Source organism: Phallusia mammillata, chromosome 7, assembly GCF_965637545.1.
Source record: "Phallusia mammillata chromosome 7, kaPhaMamm4.hap1.1, whole genome shotgun sequence".
Lineage (NCBI taxonomy): Eukaryota > Metazoa > Chordata > Ascidiacea > Phlebobranchia > Ascidiidae > Phallusia > Phallusia mammillata.
In genome coordinates this window covers 10,715,604-10,734,408 of record NC_137258.1, presented here as the reverse complement: position 1 = coordinate 10,734,408, position 18,805 = coordinate 10,715,604, and the positions used below count along the sequence as shown (strand labels likewise).

The 18,805-nt window shown below is 37.3% G+C and overlaps 2 protein-coding genes and 3 long non-coding RNA genes across 5 annotated transcripts; 4 read left to right on the top strand and 1 right to left on the bottom strand.

The window, feature by feature from the left end:
- The first annotated feature begins 593 nt into the window (after nucleotides 1-593).
- LOC145238860 (sodium/hydrogen exchanger 9B2-like) lies at nucleotides 594-6,001 on the top strand. Its single transcript, XM_080102135.1, has 6 exons — nucleotides 594-1,576; nucleotides 3,237-3,379; nucleotides 3,707-3,834; nucleotides 4,157-4,332; nucleotides 4,579-4,685; nucleotides 4,843-6,001. Exons 1-4 carry the CDS (start codon nucleotides 1,468-1,470, stop codon nucleotides 4,224-4,226), a joined length of 450 nt encoding a protein of 149 aa, XP_079958261.1. The 5' UTR covers nucleotides 594-1,467; the 3' UTR covers nucleotides 4,227-4,332; nucleotides 4,579-4,685; nucleotides 4,843-6,001.
- A 2-nt stretch (nucleotides 6,002-6,003) lies between these two features.
- On the top strand, nucleotides 6,004-6,706 carry LOC145238862 (uncharacterized). The gene is made up of 2 exons (XR_013862199.1): nucleotides 6,004-6,121; nucleotides 6,325-6,706. It is a non-coding gene; the product is annotated as an uncharacterized LOC145238862 (long non-coding RNA).
- A 97-nt stretch (nucleotides 6,707-6,803) lies between these two features.
- On the bottom strand, nucleotides 6,804-9,378 carry LOC145238861 (uncharacterized). Its single transcript, XR_013862198.1, has 2 exons — nucleotides 9,099-9,378; nucleotides 6,804-8,764 (listed from the first exon to the last, which is right to left on the bottom strand). It is a non-coding gene; the product is annotated as an uncharacterized LOC145238861 (long non-coding RNA).
- Nucleotides 9,379-12,571: 3,193 nt separating this feature from the next.
- LOC145238851 (sodium/hydrogen exchanger 9B2-like) lies at nucleotides 12,572-18,096 on the top strand. Its single transcript, XM_080102129.1, has 6 exons — nucleotides 12,572-13,670; nucleotides 15,332-15,474; nucleotides 15,802-15,929; nucleotides 16,252-16,427; nucleotides 16,674-16,780; nucleotides 16,938-18,096. The coding sequence occupies exons 1-4, from the start codon at nucleotides 13,562-13,564 to the stop codon at nucleotides 16,319-16,321; spliced, it is 450 nt and encodes a 149-aa protein (XP_079958255.1). The 5' UTR covers nucleotides 12,572-13,561; the 3' UTR covers nucleotides 16,322-16,427; nucleotides 16,674-16,780; nucleotides 16,938-18,096.
- Nucleotides 18,097-18,098: 2 nt separating this feature from the next.
- Nucleotides 18,099-18,801, top strand: LOC145238853 (uncharacterized). The gene is made up of 2 exons (XR_013862197.1): nucleotides 18,099-18,216; nucleotides 18,420-18,801. It is a non-coding gene; the product is annotated as an uncharacterized LOC145238853 (long non-coding RNA).
- Nucleotides 18,802-18,805: the final 4 nt, after the last annotated feature.

The following is an 18,805-nucleotide window of genomic DNA, read 5'->3' as shown; positions in this document are numbered from 1 at the left end:
CGAGGGTTTATCAAACAGTATGCGAAACTTCCATCGCGAATATGTCGCTTAGAATAACAAGTAAGGAACTATTGCTTCAATAAAGTAAACTAACTGCTCGTAATATATTTGCACAAAAAGTTGCGTTATTTGGAAAAACTGTCAAAAAAACGTTACTCTTGACAACAGGGGCGCAGGAAATCTAGGAGGTAGAATTTTGTCTGCGTCTGTCGGTGTTCAAGTCAAAATGATTGCGTTGCCCCAACATTTGATCAAAAATCGCGCGAATTGTTGTTCTTGCTAAGGAATTATTTAGGAAACCACATGAGCATAAAACTGACGTTAAGCAGACAAGCTAATATTTTTCGCTTATGCGTGTTTGATAATTGCACTTGTAGAAATAGGCTAAGGGGATATTTGTCCCTTTTTTATTTATTTTTATGCAAAAAATAGGGCTTCAGTGGGGAACTATTAGCTGTTTAACGTTTTGATATAGCTAGAAACGTTCGGCAGTCTTTACACCACGCGTGATTTGACGTCCAATCTGTAAGGCCCAATATATGTAGCGACAAGTTTGTTTCAAATTTAAAGCAAACGTATCTTTGTTATTTGTTTATTTGATGGGCCTTATCTTGTAACCCGGTTCCTTCTTCTGACCTGACATCTGGTCATACTACGAACGTATGTATACTTTGACAGTGTGCAAAACAGTGTACACTATGACTGCATTATGTTTTAGTATATCCGTGCCTTATTGTTTGAGCAGCGACAGCTATGTTTAAACCAGTACGTCAATCCACTATTCAAATCTTATTTCGATTTTTAACAGCGCTCAACTTTGTTAAATGTTTTAACGGCAATATTTTTCAACTAGTTTTTAGCGGGCACCCAAACCGTTTATATCGGCGTTTAAATAGAATTACATTTTCACATAACATTGTCGAAGCAAATGGGTTCAAACGACACCGAAATAACTATGAACCGAGACGAGGGATTCGTTATGCCCCCTTATCCAAGCCCTGCTGTGTCGGGAGAACATTCCGGAAATGGGTACATGCACGAAGACGCGGTAATCAAAGAAACTGTGCTGGACGTTGAAGATAAACCCTACAGAAAGATATTTGTAAACACCGAGCTTCTTAAATTCGATTTTGGGGGCCTTTTTAAATGTCGCCTTTTAAAGCCCTTAGAAGACAATTCAATAAATGCGATTGTAATCAGCAATGGTGGTGAGAAAAGAAAATCCTTGTTAAAGCTAGATTCCGATTCATCCCTACAGCTCAGGATCCATAAGACAAAGCAAAGGTATGCAACAGTAATACAATGTTTCACGTAGGTTTGGTTTACTTTCTTAAAAACTAAAGAAAAGGATAAAGTTCGAAGTGGGATACTTACTACGTGTGCCATGTGACACAATAAGCCAAAGTCAAGAATTTGTTTTTTTAGAGTCGTTTTGCGATAGACTGGGCCCATCTTTGCCAATGTTGCATGACCCAGAATTTCGACCACCCTCACGAAGAAGACTCCTGTGGAACTAAATGTAGATGGCTATTTCTTTGTCCACCTCATGGAAAACTTGCAAAGTTTATTTGCATCAGTAAGTACCACTCGTGGCATAAAGATGAAGTTCAATTCGTTGTTAAATCAAGAAAATAAAGTTAGATAGTGTAAAAAATATTTAATTTCGTTGTTTACGAGATTAAACCTGGCGGACCATGATCATGCGCAATTGACCGCAGCTCACGTGAGACCGATTTTGAAAAATAAAATGCCAGAGTCTGGCACCAGCCCACCTTGTTTATTGCCAGAACCGACGCTGTGACTACCATTTGTGTGTTCATATGATTGTTTTTTGCTAATACATTTCGCAATCAGGTTTACCTGATGAGGTCAAATATTTGTTAACAACCAGACAAGCGCCTATCGCGAAGGTATTCAATCGACCTCAGTGGTTAATTAAAACTTTTCAGTTGTCATGTAACGACGTTGACAAGTTAACTCACAAACGCACGGCGTCAAAATCGCTGATATATCCGCCTTTGAGCCCACGCGTATTCTTTTGCTCTGATGACCTAGCCTAGGGTTTTCCAAATGGTGAAAGGCAAACTATTTCGACGTAAAATTATTTAGACGTGTTGGGACTTTTTCTATTTTTTTTTTTTGATTTTTTTTATCAAAAATCAAAGCGTGATGAGATGGTTTTAAACTTTAAGTGAAATTAACATAAACAGCACCCCTCAGCGTTTCGCGCGACCCCCGTTAGAAAAGCCACTTTCCTAAACGCCCAACAAACGAAGTCAAACTACCATAATTTGCCCAAAAATCCCGCACTAGAAATTCTGTATTAAACAGAAATTTTTGAGTGTACAACAATTATATCACTTTGATCCAGTTTGACACAACAGAATAGGTGATGTTGTCAAATTATTGAAACATTTTTTTTCTGTAGTGGTACTAGCGTTTTTATCATGGGGAGTCCCTTAGAGCAGTGTTTCCCAACCTATGGGTCGCGACCCAAAGTTGGGTCGCCTGGCAATTCTGTTGGGTCGCTTGTTTTTGTGGCAATAAAAGCATCTACTCCTTGACTTCGTTTCGTAGCGTTATTTTATTATTTCCCAAGGCTATAAATTGTTGCCCAATAATAATTTCATGACAATTTGGCGTGGTAGTGGTTAATTCTGATTGTGACGTCATAATGTTTGTGTGAGATCACTGTTAAGCGTTGTCTGGCTGATAATGCTTTGAGCCAGCTCTAAGTTGGTTAAAAATAAACGAATATTATTTGTTTGATTTTTTAAATTGGCGCAGAAATTTTCGAAAAGCTTCCCTGGTTTACAAACAAAAATCAACCAAAAATAGTAAGAATGTATGTTTGTGGGTCGCAAGAATCCACAAAACCAAATTTTGGGAAGTATTTGGGTCGCGACAAAAAAAGGTTGGGAACCACTGCCTTAGAGCATTGCAAAGGAAGACGCACTTCCTGGAAGAAATTTGTTCGGTATCATTATTCTGTTACTATCGTGCATGGCAGCAGGCTGGTTAGTTAGCCACATTCCTTTGCCTGGAATTCCACCCCTACCACCACTTCTAGGTAAGATTTTTGTTTATTAACACGGAATATGACTATACATATTTAAGGTCACACAGAGGGTTGCTTTGGTCCAACTTCATCTCATGTGTCACGAAAACGAAATAGACGTTTTTAGTTTACGCAAGATTTTAAAATTTGCAAGTTAGTAAAACATTGCGTTTTTTAGGAATGCTTGTAATGGGTTTCTTGCTTCGGAACGTGCCATACATAGATGTGGCTAAGGATATTGACCCACAATGGTCATCTTCTCTACGTCTGATCGCCCTTACAGTGATACTTACTAGAGCTAGAATCGGACTGGACGGCAAGGTAAAAAATGGGAATAATGACGTGTATACACTTTTGTACACAAAAGTGACGAACTGTCGATTTGCGGATCCATTAATGTAATTAAATGCAAGACTGTTCTTTTCGACCTTCACCCTTCGTGCACAATAACAGTCACATGACTTGCGTCAGGTCAAATATGTAATCTCCTTGAAACTTTAGCTGGTTTGGACATTTGTGTGCTTCCCCCATAAGCGCTTTGACGTTTACTTGGAAGGCGAGAGTTTGCCAAATGAGCCAAGCGGTCAAAAGGTTATCTTGCGGCCAGAGTTTGCCCGTCACTTGTTTGACTTGTACTTGAAACCACAGGCGCTCTTGAAGCTTAAGTCGATTCTCCTGGGATTTGCTATTTCGACATCTATCATCGAATGTATTGTTGTGGCTGCATTCTCCACATTAATGATTAGCTTTCCGTGGGACTGGGGATTCGTCATCGGGTAAGTCACCCATTGGGACCCACCCAATGAAAATGATATTTCGGCGGTTGTATAACACTGCGTAAGGTTAAATTGAACTAAACATGGTGCAAATGAATCCTTGCTTCTTTCATTTAAGTGACTTGTATGGGCTAAATCAGTTCACAGAAATTGCCAACCAAATTTTGCATAAAATTGAGACTCTCAGGCAGTTTTATACAAGTTCAAAGTACAAGTTTAAAACTGACAAAAAGGGGCAAAACCGGCAAACAGTCAGTTCTACCGCCACTATGTCGTCTTTTAGACATCCTCCTATTGTTAAAATACTTATATTTCTGAGCAGTTTCGTTCTGTGTGCCGTCTCTCCTGTCGTGGTCGTTCCTTCCCTGCTATACCTCCAGGACAAGGGTTAGGACGTAGAAGGGGGAATTCCCACTTTCCTCATTGCCGGAGCTGCTCTAAATGATGTTATTGGCATCACAGGCTTTAACGTGGTTCTGGGAATGATATTTTCAGAAGGTTTGTGTGTATTCAACCGGTTGATTTGACAAAACCTCGTAAACAAGATTAGACGCGACTGCCCGTTTAAAACATTTAATGGCCGGGTGCTTATAAAGTGATTGATTAATGAAACTAATTATAAAGGGATTACAGTGTTTTTGCACAAAAACTAATTTGGCCTTCTTTGGTGAGGTAGATCAACATACGGTTTAGCGTTTTAGGAAACATTCTTATTTTGATAATTTAAAGGCTTTTTTCACGTAGGTGACATCATTGCGAAAATCATTCACGGACCTCTTGAACTTGTGCTAGGAATCGGAGTAGGAGTTGTGTTGGGACTTTTTCTGTGGTATTTTCCATCAGAAACAATGGTAAGAAATTGTACAAAACAATTATTCTTTTGTCAACATATAAATAGCTCAGTTACATGAAAATTAGCATCCATACATCATGCATGTCCTCGATTTTCATGCCTTTTTCAGTTTTAAGTTTGAGATGTTGAAATCTATCCTAACTTCTATATTACAGAAAGGGCGACACGGCTACAGGACAGGAATGCTTCTCGGATTGGCGCTGTTTTGTGGTTTTGCAAACAAATTTATTCACATTGCGGGAGCTGGGGCGCTTGCGACTTTAGTCATTCCCTCCAACAACAACATGACATTTGGTTTACCTTAAGAAGGACGGCTTTACCTTAAGAAGGACAATTTTGTAAATGTTTTGAGTCATACGTAGGAATCATACACAGTCTAAAGTTTCCTTGTTGTCAAATGTGATCGTCTGTTTCGATTCATGGGTAGGATTTGTGGCAAATGATGACAAACTGCTGTCTGCTGCAACTGAATGTGTATTAGTCACCTAAGCGAAATATTCAAATATAAGGTGTAGCCTACATATAATGCTTTGTAAGTGGGGCATTGTTATAACCAAGGGGCTTGGACATGAAATGTTAAAAATGCACATTTTAGGTACCATGTGGCAGTGTTTCAAACCAACTGATAGACTTGGCTACATTAATGTAGGATTGGAACCCCACGAAATTTGATTCTGGCTATGCCTTCGCCTTGTATCGGTCAAATCATTTTCAACAACGACACTTTTTTTACCTAAAAGATCACTGAAGACACTTGTTCGTGATCGGTCGGATCATCTTAAATTGTGATGTTGATTATTTTTTGGGGTAAGGCATATCATTCAAAATTCAATAAAGCCAACTTTAAAACTTACTTCCTAACCTAATTTTTAAATAAATTTACGTCCAAACCATACACCTCTCTGGCCTGCTCAATAAACATTAGTTTAGCTCTTTGCGTCAACTATTACAAATTGGCTAAATGAGAGCCTGCCGCGAGGTAAGGTGTTAGCAGGCTACCCTATGAAACGCTGCAACAAGAAAAGAATATGTACCACTAAATCAGAAATTGATAACGATCACGATTTGTTTTGTCCGTATATTATCGATCAGTCAAATACGAACCGTTTTCGTAGTCCAAAATCTGGATAGACGCCTAAATTGTTTAACCTTGAATTTGAAATCAGCTATTCGAAGGACTACACGTGTATTACGCATTGCGCGGTACGCTGAACATGCCAAAATTACATACGCCTATATTTCGGCGCATGCAAAAAATTGCAAAACAACCTCTTTAAACTTTGCATTCTTCTGACCAGTATTACATCACTGTTGCACTTGTATCGCACTTTTTTCCAAGGAATGCAGCCTGACTACCATGAATAAAAATGTACGCATTATGACGTCACATACCGTTGTAAACAAACTGGCGCCAGTTTGTGTTCTTGGTTTTAGGTAGGTAAGTTATATTGTGTACGCTCTCAAAAGGAGTTTGAGGTACTTATTAAACATTAAATGCGTATAAACACTCCCATATAAAAGATTCAATGTTAGGGTTGATTCTGATGAAGTTTTGCTCCTACTCGTGAACTTCACTGTCCTGTTTTTTTAATATATATACTCGAACTATTTTATTCAACATCGAATTTTTAACACAGTTGGGAGACCCAGCCATATTGCGACTTAAATGACTAACAAAACGGAACTGTTCTCCCTTTTTAAATGGAAACTTTTTCTGAGAAATGAAGACCACAAAGCTGTGCAAATGTCTTTTTATTTTTGGTATAAACTCCACCCAGAACCTACTACACCATACACAATGTTTTGATCATGCATTAATATCCTAACATAAAACACAGTTTACTGGCTAGTTTGAAGCAAACATTTTTGCGATTTTCTTAAAAAAGCATTTAATCATACAATTGTAATTACAGAAGCCATATTTTTGTTTTAAACAAAAAAATCCATGTTTCACATTCTCTTTCACATTTCTGTTTTGTAACATTTTACTGTTTGTGCCAGTGCATTGCAAAAGGCTGTTTTATTCATAAATTAAACACACATAAAATATGAGTCCTTTAGTTATATGGAGTACAAGCCTGTGGCTGTCATTAAAAAGGCAAATTAGGTAATCATATTGATTTTGAAATTGTATTGTAAATGAATCAATAAACAAACATCAGTTTTTCAAAAACTTCAGAAAGAAAATAAGGAATATTCATTTTTATTACAATATTAAACTGAAAGTATACAATTTGATTGAAATAGGTACAGTAAAATTTGACCGTAGTGAGAAGGTTTTTACCAACAAAAATACCAAAAACACATTTGCTGAAAGATGTGGCAGGTTTGTCAATTAGAACAAAAACCTCAAGTTATTGGTATATTCAGCTCCTGATGTTAATTAAACCTTAACTGAGTCTTCCTCACAAAATGTAAAAATAACCCAATAGTACCAAGAAAAAAATCTGCACTCAGCATGCATAAAAACAGCTTCCATTATATAAACTATCTTCAAATGTCATTTGTGGTAAATATCATACAAGAAAAAAAAAAGTTTGTACTACTGTATTCGACAACCAAGTTGTAATTGGTTGGAGAAATGATTAATTTATCAATGGGTAATAACCAACACCCAGACAATATGTAATCTTTATTCTGACTGCCTGTAGAATGTAGACCAGTGGTTCTTAACCTTTTTTTCTTTTTTTTGCACCCCCCTGGGTTTCTTAATTATATAGAATAGATCTAACCAACCTTAACCCTTAACACATTTTTAGTTTGGTACATAAAATGCCAAACAGGGAGGGAATTATTTTTTTTGCATTTTTTCACAGCCCTAGGCATACAAAACAAGATTTTATAGTTTTTATCCCTGAAGTCCAAAGATCTGTGAAATTAAATTGTGCTAATTATGCCTTATTTTGTTAGTAGCGAATGTGCTTTTACTGCCACTTTTGGCAAAAGTCAATGCATTCTCTGCTTTGTGTTCAATTGGAAAACAAACAAACATAAAAAGGATTAGAACTTGAAGTTTACTGCTAAAAAAATCAATAAAATGAACATCAATTTTACAAGCAAACACCTAGAGTTAGTAGTATTGGGGTGTGTGGTTAGGCTCGAAGCCCTGATTTTCTTTCACAGATTGTTCAGGGATGATACACACAAAACATTCTTATGATGACCTCTCTTATTATGAGCTTTTTCAATGAAATGTGGATTGTTTTGCAGCCTTTCTGTATAGCCACAGCTGCTAGGCTTCCCTCGCCTTCCAGTGTTCCTTAGATCCCCGATCAACTTCACTAAAATTTTGATATATATATATCATATGTTACAAAATTCTGAAAACATTTCCAATGCAGTTTGGTTCAGTTGCAGCCACTGTTGGTTTAAAGTTGATCATCAGACTGACAAGTTTTCCATTTGGTAACATGGTCTGATTTCTAGCTTTCTACGACATTTTATGTGTTTCAGTGAGGGAAAGCAAAATATCCTTTTCTAATAAACTTATACTAGTTGTTCAAGGCATATTTTGTTGTTTGGGTTTGCTAACAAAAACAGTAATACAATACCCTGTGTCTAATGCAAAAGTACCAACCATTCAATACACAATAAATGGCTTGTAGGTATATATACAAAAACGCCAAAAAGTGTTTAAAATCCCAAAACACACAGTTTTACACCTTCATACAAATCAAAACATCTTTAAAATTGCCTAAAACCCATGCGGCCATGACTATGACTCAGCATAATCGGGGATTAGGAACTTAATCGGGATTAAAGTACCGATTAACTAGTCTCGGTTTAATCCTGGTTGGTGAATACCAACTAATCCAGGTGCTTAATCCTGGATCAGTTAATCCTAGATTAAGGCCTAATCCAGATTAAGTTAATCTTGCTTGGTGAATTCCACCCTTATTGGTTGATTTCTTGTCCCTGATTTCAACACCATTTTGTTGCTTTTGTAATTGGCAGGCAAAATTGTTAAAGTTGAGCAATATGTTCCCAATGGTGATGGTCATGGCATGTCAGTCAGGAAAAAAGGTTTCGCCCATCAGAACCAAATGCTTTCACCAGTGGCTGACTTGATGCTGTAGACTTAAAGGACACATGACCTGTATTATACTATTTTAGTATACTATAAAATATTTTAAAATTTTAGTAAACTATAGTACAGTGTAGCTGTTCTTTATAGGCTACAGTCTTTCTAAAAAAACAAACAAAAATACATTGTGTGACATTAAACAGGTTGCAGACGATGTTCGCGACTTTGCGCAAAATAAATTACAATTCAAAATGTTATCCGTAAAGTTTTTTTAACAAAAATAGTTGGTGCAGACTGCAGACTACATGTCACATTATAACAAGAAGCAACAAAACCGGTATCACCACGCGCCAAATTGAAACCAACTACCATGACGGAAACAATCACCTGGCTATAGTTACCGTAGTCAGGCTGCATTCCTTGGAAAAAAGTGCTTACCCATCCAAGCTTCTTCGCGCCCAACAACGCCATCAGTACTTGTACGCATCCGACATCCGATATGTTTTTATTTCAACATTTAACCTTTTTTATCTTTTATGGCGAAAACACCTTTTTAGTGTTTTACACACATTACCATTTTCACACACGCACACCCACACCCTAATTTTAATTTGACATTTTGAAGGTTCTTCGTATATTTTCAGATGCTTACACTTTTCAGTTGAAACTTTTTTCAGGGCTACATTTTGTTTAAGTTTATTTTTATTCCTTGATTGTTCGTTTGATCAATATCGTCGTGCAAAGAAACAGGAGTGCACAACCTGCGACCGAGGATAGTGTGACATAAATTTGGACAGACTGGGGACATTTGGTAAACAAAAAGCTGTAATGCGGACGGCAATGGTGGGAAGGATGTAGGCTACATTGCTAAATTAAACAAACCAATACCGGAATGTAACTTACCCTGTGCTGATGTCAGACCGCTGCTACACTGATTTGCAGAGAAAACCGCAAACATCAAAGTAAGTCCAAGCATTTTGGGTCAAAAATTAATTTAATCTCGTATACATCTAATGGAAATTGCACTTTATTTGCTGAAGAAATATCTTAAAAACAAGCTTTAACAGAGGTTTGTTTTGACCAAACATACTGAAATGAATGCTATGCAGTATGTTAAATCTCATTTTTTAGCGCGACGCTTAAGCGAGTTTTTAATATCACGTAAAAACTCATCAAACAATTAACTTTAATACAACATGTCTAAGTAAAATCAATCTTTTTTACCTATCTTTGAAATCTATATGCTAAAAGATCAAATAAAACAGTGATTTTAAACACATACACACACTTGGCCATTAGTAACCTGTACGAGGCAGCCGCCTTTTGACATTAATTTCAATGGTATAACACTTGTATGCAATAAGTTCTAACCCTTCAATAGTTTTTCTGTTTATCTTATATTCAACTCCTTTACTTCACAGTGATTCACTGTTAGTAAGAAACTAACCAAAGTGTAGATGTATAAGAAACGCACACGCACTCCACGTTCAACGCAATTTCCGTCATAATGCGTCATCACCCGCACTGTATGACTGATCGTGGTAACCGAAAACAAAAGGTCGTTTACGGTCATGATTACCCTTAGACTTAAATGTTGCAGCATAACAAATGTATCCTGTATTCTACTTAGTTGTATATCTTTTTAGCAGAATTAACATTTTCTAATATAAAAAATGTTTGTTATGTTTAAAGCGTACAAATTCTTCATCACTACCAACTACATTATATTTTTTTATGTTTGTTGACTTCACATTGCAATCACGTAAAGGCGAAACTTTGCTGAAACGGAGGATTCGACAAAAGGTTAACGTCATTTTAACTTTTACTACTAAATTTAGATCAAACATTTTTTCGTTACGTATCGGTTATCACATGATTATTATCTGCAAGTTTCCACACCCTGTACACATGCTATTGTATATATTGTATTTATTATCTTAGTGCACGTGCTTACAACGTTGGGCAATAAGGTGTTGTAGTTAAATATGCATCTGCGCAAAACAATCACAGAAATGTACTTTCATTCGTTTAAGCAAATGTCATAACATTGACTGACGGTCACAATAACCAGAGTTTCATACCGGAATGGAACGGAACGTTATACCGGAACGAAATAAATAATTTTTGGCTCAAATACCGGAACGAAATACCGAAATAAAAATATTCAAAATACCGGAACGGAACGAAATGCCGTTATTTTTTTACGGTATTTCGTTCTGGACATTTGACATGCAACAATTAAAAAAAAAAATAAAAAAAATAAAAAAAAAATGCTAAAAATTTTGCGCCGTTATGTTATGTGACATAACAACTACCGACAATAATTCTTGTGTGTTGCAACTTTCTTACTTTTTTCGCTTAATTGTTGCAAAAACCGTAGAAATGTTCTTTTGTTAAGACCGAAATACCGAAAAATACCGTTATAAATTTATTTCGGTCAGACCGAAACGAAATGAAAATATCGGTCCAGGACGAATGCTCAGAACGAATAACGTTATTTGGTTTCGTTCCGTACGGTGTGAAACATTGACGATAACAGTCTTATTGTCTTTTATTAAAATTTTAACCCATTTACAATTTAATGGCACTAGTTGACGCTGTTGATTCAGTTATGCGTGTATTTTCCGTGTAATTCTGTCGCGGTTTTCAACTACCTAAGTATATTGCAAAACCTTTAATTCGTAAATTACATCCAACTATAGGAAGGCAGAATTAAAAACGTGTGAACATACTGAAAATGAAATACACAACACTTTTTTTCGATTTGTGTACGCCCTTGCAACACTTTCTGTCCCAGATTTACTTCGTTGCAAATACGGGTTTTTCTGGCAATAAGTTACACATATGTTAGTATTCAATGCAATTAAACGACTTTTCATTGACGACTTCACAAACCATTAATTTGAGGGCTGTTTACATGTTAATTTTTTTACTTGTCTGTATTTATGTCTGTATATGGGTCAGGCGCGCCAGACCGTTCGGCCAAGTTCCTGCCCGTTAAGAAAAAAGCGGGGAAAACTTTTCAATACCACCACCTAGTGACAAGATTAATTTTAGGTGATAAACGTATGTCAAATAACATACCCGTCTCATGACTTCGTTGCGACCTAGATCCTTCGTTGTCTTTGATTGAAAGATGGCAAATAAATCATTATTTCACATCTGACAGCAATTGCGTTCCACGCCGCCCAATACAGTGCTTTTGTTTCCCGGAGAAAAACAATATAAATTCCCGCTCTCCACTTTATTGCCAGTCGCTTATCGTACACACGTATTAGCAAATATTGCGCGCAGGTTAGCGGGTCGGAGGTGATCGAAGGTCAAATATAAATGCGGGTCGATCGTTGCGTCTACTCAGATAAGGACGCGCAACTTGTTGGTGACTAGGGTTTTTTAAACAGTATGCGAAACTTCCATCGCGAATATGTCGCTTAGAATAACAAGTAAGGAACTATTGCTTCAATAAAGTAAACTAACTGCTCGTAATATATTTGCACAAAAAGTTGCGTTATTTGGAAAAACTGTCAAAAAAACGTTACTCTTGACAACAGGGGCGCAGGAAATCTAGGAGGTAGAATTTTGTCTGCGTCTGTCGGTGTTCAAGTCAAAATGATTGCGTTGCCCCAACATTTGATCAAAAATCGCGCGAATTGTTGTTCTTGCTAAGGAATTATTTAGGAAACCACATGAGCATAAAACTGACGTTAAGCAGACAAGCTAATATTTTTCGCTTATGCGTGTTTGATAATTGCACTTGTAGAAATAGGCTAAGGGGATATTTGTCCCTTTTTTATTTATTTTTATGCAAAAAATAGGGCTTCAGTGGGTAACTATTAGCTGTTTAACGTTTTAATATAGCTAGAAACGTTCGGCAGTCTTTACACCACGCGTGATTTGACGTCCAATCTGTAAGGTCCTATATATGTAGCGACAAGTTTGTTTCAAATTTAAAGCAAACATATCTTTGTTATTTGTTTATTTGATGGGCCTTATCTTGTAACCCGGTTCCTTCTTCTGACCTGACATCTGGTCATACTACGAACGTATGTATACTTTGACAGTGTGCAAAACAGTGTACACTATGACTGCATTATGTTTTAGTATATCCGTGCCTTATTGTTTGAGCAGCGACAGCTATGTTTAAACCAGTACGTCAATCCACTATTCAAATCTTATTTCGATTTTTAACAGCGCTCAACTTTGTTAAATGTTTTAACGGCAATATTTTTCAACTAGTTTTTAGCGGGCACCCAAACCGTTTATATCGGCGTTTAAATAGAATTACATTTTCACATAACATTGTCGAAGCAAATGGGTTCAAACGACACCGAAATAACTATGAACCGAGACGAGGGATTCGTTATGCCCCCTTATCCAAGCCCTGCTGTGTCGGGAGAACATTCCGGAAATGGGTACATGCACGAAGACGCGGTAATCAAAGAAACTGTGCTGGACGTTGAAGATAAACCCTACAGAAAGATATTTGTAAACACCGAGCTTCTTAAATTCGATTTTGGGGGCCTTTTTAAATGTCGCCTTTTAAAGCCCTTAGAAGACAATTCAATAAATGCGATTGTAATCAGCAATGGTGGTGAGAAAAGAAAATCCTTGTTAAAGCTAGATTCCGATTCATCCCTACAGCTCAGGATCCATAAGACAAAGCAAAGGTATGCAACAGTAATACAATGTTTCACGTAGGTTTGGTTTACTTTCTTAAAAACTAAAGAAAAGGATAAAGTTCGAAGTGGGATACTTACTACGTGTGCCATGTGACACAATAAGCCAAAGTCAAGAATTTGTTTTTTTAGAGTCGTTTTGCGATAGACTGGGCCCATCTTTGCCAATGTTGCATGACCCAGAATTTCGACCACCCTCACGAAGAAGACTCCTGTGGAACTAAATGTAGATGGCTATTTCTTTGTCCACCTCATGGAAAACTTGCAAAGTTTATTTGCATCAGTAAGTACCACTCGTGGCATAAAGATGAAGTTCAATTCGTTGTTAAATCAAGAAAATAAAGTTAGATAGTGTAAAAAATATTTAATTTCGTTGTTTACGAGATTAAACCTGGCGGACCATGATCATGCGCAATTGACCGCAGCTCACGTGAGACCGATTTTGAAAAATAAAATGCCAGAGTCTGGCACCAGCCCACCTTGTTTATTGCCAGAACCGACGCTGTGACTACCATTTGTGTGTTCATATGATTGTTTTTTGCTAATACATTTCGCAATCAGGTTTACCTGATGAGGTCAAATATTTGTTAACAACCAGACAAGCGCCTATCGCGAAGGTATTCAATCGACCTCAGTGGTTAATTAAAACTTTTCAGTTGTCATGTAACGACGTTGACAAGTTAACTCACAAACGCACGGCGTCAAAATCGCTGATATATCCGCCTTTGAGCCCACGCGTATTCTTTTGCTCTGATGACCTAGCCTAGGGTTTTCCAAATGGTGAAAGGCAAACTATTTCGACGTAAAATTATTTAGACGTGTTGGGACTTTTTCTATTTTTTTTTTTTGATTTTTTTTTATCAAAAATCAAAGCGTGATGAGATGGTTTTAAACTTTAAGTGAAATTAACATAAACAGCACCCCTCAGCGTTTCGCGCGACCCCCGTTAGAAAAGCCACTTTCCTAAACGCCCAACAAACGAAGTCAAACTACCATAATTTGCCCAAAAATCCCGCACTAGAAATTCTGTATTAAACAGAAATTTTTGAGTGTACAACAATTATATCACTTTGATCCAGTTTGACACAACAGAATAGGTGATGTTGTCAAATTATTGAAACATTTTTTTTCTGTAGTGGTACTAGCGTTTTTATCATGGGGAGTCCCTTAGAGCAGTGTTTCCCAACCTATGGGTCGCGACCCAAAGTTGGGTCGCCTGGCAATTCTGTTGGGTCGCTTGTTTTTGTGGCAATAAAAGCATCTACTCCTTGACTTCGTTTCGTAGCGTTATTTTATTATTTCCCAAGGCTATAAATTGTTGCCCAATAATAATTTCATGACAATTTGGCGTGGTAGTGGTTAATTCTGATTGTGACGTCATAATGTTTGTGTGAGATCACTGTTAAGCGTTGTCTGGCTGATAATGCTTTGAGCCAGCTCTAAGTTGGTTAAAAATAAACGAATATTATTTGTTTGATTTTTTAAATTGGCGCAGAAATTTTCGAAAAGCTTCCCTGGTTTACAAACAAAAATCAACCAAAAATAGTAAGAATGTATGTTTGTGGGTCGCAAGAATCCACAAAACCAAATTTTGGGAAGTATTTGGGTCGCGACAAAAAAAGGTTGGGAACCACTGCCTTAGAGCATTGCAAAGGAAGACGCACTTCCTGGAAGAAATTTGTTCGGTATCATTATTCTGTTACTATCGTGCATGGCAGCAGGCTGGTTAGTTAGCCACATTCCTTTGCCTGGAATTCCACCCCTACCACCACTTCTAGGTAAGATTTTTGTTTATTAACACGGAATATGACTATACATATTTAAGGTCACACAGAGGGTTGCTTTGGTCCAACTTCATCTCATGTGTCACGAAAACGAAATAGACGTTTTTAGTTTACGCAAGATTTTAAAATTTGCAAGTTAGTAAAACATTGCGTTTTTTAGGAATGCTTGTAATGGGTTTCTTGCTTCGGAACGTGCCATACATAGATGTGGCTAAGGATATTGACCCACAATGGTCATCTTCTCTACGTCTGATCGCCCTTACAGTGATACTTACTAGAGCTAGAATCGGACTGGACGGCAAGGTAAAAAATGGGAATAATGACGTGTATACACTTTTGTACACAAAAGTGACGAACTGTCGATTTGCGGATCCATTAATGTAATTAAATGCAAGACTGTTCTTTTCGACCTTCACCCTTCGTGCACAATAACAGTCACATGACTTGCGTCAGGTCAAATATGTAATCTCCTTGAAACTTTAGCTGGTTTGGACATTTGTGTGCTTCCCCCATAAGCGCTTTGACGTTTACTTGGAAGGCGAGAGTTTGCCAAATGAGCCAAGCGGTCAAAAGGTTATCTTGCGGCCAGAGTTTGCCCGTCACTTGTTTGACTTGTACTTGAAACCACAGGCGCTCTTGAAGCTTAAGTCGATTCTCCTGGGATTTGCTATTTCGACATCTATCATCGAATGTATTGTTGTGGCTGCATTCTCCACATTAATGATTAGCTTTCCGTGGGACTGGGGATTCGTCATCGGGTAAGTCACCCATTGGGACCCACCCAATGAAAATGATATTTCGGCGGTTGTATAACACTGCGTAAGGTTAAATTGAACTAAACATGGTGCAAATGAATCCTTGCTTCTTTCATTTAAGTGACTTGTATGGGCTAAATCAGTTCACAGAAATTGCCAACCAAATTTTGCATAAAATTGAGACTCTCAGGCAGTTTTATACAAGTTCAAAGTACAAGTTTAAAACTGACAAAAAGGGGCAAAACCGGCAAACAGTCAGTTCTACCGCCACTATGTCGTCTTTTAGACATCCTCCTATTGTTAAAATACTTATATTTCTGAGCAGTTTCGTTCTGTGTGCCGTCTCTCCTGTCGTGGTCGTTCCTTCCCTGCTATACCTCCAGGACAAGGGTTAGGACGTAGAAGGGGGAATTCCCACTTTCCTCATTGCCGGAGCTGCTCTAAATGATGTTATTGGCATCACAGGCTTTAACGTGGTTCTGGGAATGATATTTTCAGAAGGTTTGTGTGTATTCAACCGGTTGATTTGACAAAACCTCGTAAACAAGATTAGACGCGACTGCCCGTTTAAAACATTTAATGGCCGGGTGCTTATAAAGTGATTAATTAATGAAACTAATTATAAAGGGATTACAGTGTTTTTGCACAAAAACTAATTTGGCCTTCTTTGGTGAGGTAGATCAACATACGGTTTAGCGTTTTAGGAAACATTCTTATTTTGATAATTTAAAGGCTTTTTTCACGTAGGTGACATCATTGCGAAAATCATTCACGGACCTCTTGAACTTGTGCTAGGAATCGGAGTAGGAGTTGTGTTGGGACTTTTTCTGTGGTATTTTCCATCAGAAACAATGGTAAGAAATTGTACAAAACAATTATTCTTTTGTCAACATATAAATAGCTCAGTTACATGAAAATTAGCATCCATACATCATGCATGTCCTCGATTTTCATGCCTTTTTCAGTTTTAAGTTTGAGATGTTGAAATCTATCCTAACTTCTATATTACAGAAAGGGCGACACGGCTACAGGACAGGAATGCTTCTCGGATTGGCGCTGTTTTGTGGTTTTGCAAACAAATTTATTCACATTGCGGGAGCTGGGGCGCTTGCGACTTTAGTCATTCCCTCCAACAACAACATGACATTTGGTTTACCTTAAGAAGGACGGCTTTACCTTAAGAAGGACAATTTTGTAAATGTTTTGAGTCATACGTAGGAATCATACACAGTCTAAAGTTTCCTTGTTGTCAAATGTGATCGTCTGTTTCGATTCATGGGTAGGATTTGTGGCAAATGATGACAAACTGCTGTCTGCTGCAACTGAATGTGTATTAGTCACCTAAGCGAAATATTCAAATATAAGGTGTAGCCTACATATAATGCTTTGTAAGTGGGGCATTGTTATAACCAAGGGGCTTGGACATGAAATGTTAAAAATGCACATTTTAGGTACCATGTGGCAGTGTTTCAAACCAACTGATAGACTTGGCTACATTAATGTAGGATTGGAACCCCACGAAATTTGATTCTGGCTATGCCTTCGCCTTGTATCGGTCAAATCATTTTCAACAACGACACTTTTTTTACCTAAAAGATCACTGAAGACACTTGTTCGTGATCGGTCGGATCATCTTAAATTGTGATGTTGATTATTTTTTGGGGTAAGGCATATCATTCAAAATTCAATAAAGCCAACTTTAAAACTTACTTCCTAACCTAATTTTTAAATAAATTTACGTCCAAACCATACACCTCTCTGGCCTGCTCAATAAACATTAGTTTAGCTCTTTGCGTCAACTATTACAAATTGGCTAAATGAGAGCCTGCCGCGAGGTAAGGTGTTAGCAGGCTACCCTATGAAACGCTGCAACAAGAAAAGAATATGTACCACTAAATCAGAAATTGATAACGATCACGATTTGTTTTGTCCGTATATTATCGATCAGTCAAATACGAACCGTTTTCGTAGTCCAAAATCTGGATAGACGCCTAAATTGTTTAACCTTGAATTTGAAATCAGCTATTCGAAGGACTACACGTGTATTACGCATTGCGCGGTACGCTGAACATGCCAAAATTACATACGCCTATATTTCGGCGCATGCAAAAAATTGCAAAACAACCTCTTTAAACTTTGCATTCTTCTGACCAGTATTACATCACTGTTGCACTTGTATCGCACTTTTTTCCAAGGAATGCAGCCTGACTACCATGAATAAAAATGTACGCATTATGACGTCACATACCGTTGTAAACAAACTGGCGCCAGTTTGTGTTCTTGGTTTTAGGTAGGTAAGTTATATTGTGTACGCTCTCAAAAGGAGTTTGAGGTACTTATTAAACATTAAATGCGTATAAACACTCCCATATAAAAGATTCAATGTTAGGGTTGATTCTGATGAAGTTTTGCTCCTACTCGTGAACTTCACTGTCCTGTTTTTTTAATATATATACTCGAACTATTTTATTCAACATCGAATTTTTAACACAGTTGGGAGACCCAGCCATATTGCGACTTAAATGACTAACAAAACGGAACTGTTCTCCCTTTTTAAATGGAAACTTTTTCTGAGAAATGAAGACCACAAAGCTGTGCAAATGTCTTTTTATTTTTGGTATAAACTCCACCCAGAACCTACTACACCATACACAATGTTTTGATCATGCATTAATATCCTAACATAAAACACAGTTTACTGGCTAGTTTGAAGCAAACATTTTTGCGATTTTCTTAAAAAAGCATTTAATCATACAATTGTAATTACAGAAGCCATATTTTTGTTTTAAACAAAAAAATCCATGTTTCACATTCTCTTTCACATTTCTGTTTTGTAACATTTTACTGTTTGTGCCAGTGCATTGCAAAAGGCTGTTTTA

Excerpts from the sequence above, each read along its gene's own strand:
- LOC145238860 (XM_080102135.1), top strand. The coding sequence starts at position 1,468 with ATGACCCAGAATTTCGACCACCCTCACGAAGAAGACTCCTGTGGAACT. Across the intron at positions 1,577-3,236 it reads TGCAAAGTTTATTTGCATCA|GAATGCTTGTAATGGGTTTC; the intron begins GTAAGTACCACT and ends TGCGTTTTTTAG. Across the intron at positions 3,380-3,706 it reads GAATCGGACTGGACGGCAAG|GCGCTCTTGAAGCTTAAGTC; the intron begins GTAAAAAATGGG and ends TTGAAACCACAG.
- LOC145238851 (XM_080102129.1), top strand. The coding sequence starts at position 13,562 with ATGACCCAGAATTTCGACCACCCTCACGAAGAAGACTCCTGTGGAACT. Across the intron at positions 13,671-15,331 it reads TGCAAAGTTTATTTGCATCA|GAATGCTTGTAATGGGTTTC; the intron begins GTAAGTACCACT and ends TGCGTTTTTTAG. Across the intron at positions 15,930-16,251 it reads GACTGGGGATTCGTCATCGG|TTTCGTTCTGTGTGCCGTCT; the intron begins GTAAGTCACCCA and ends ATTTCTGAGCAG.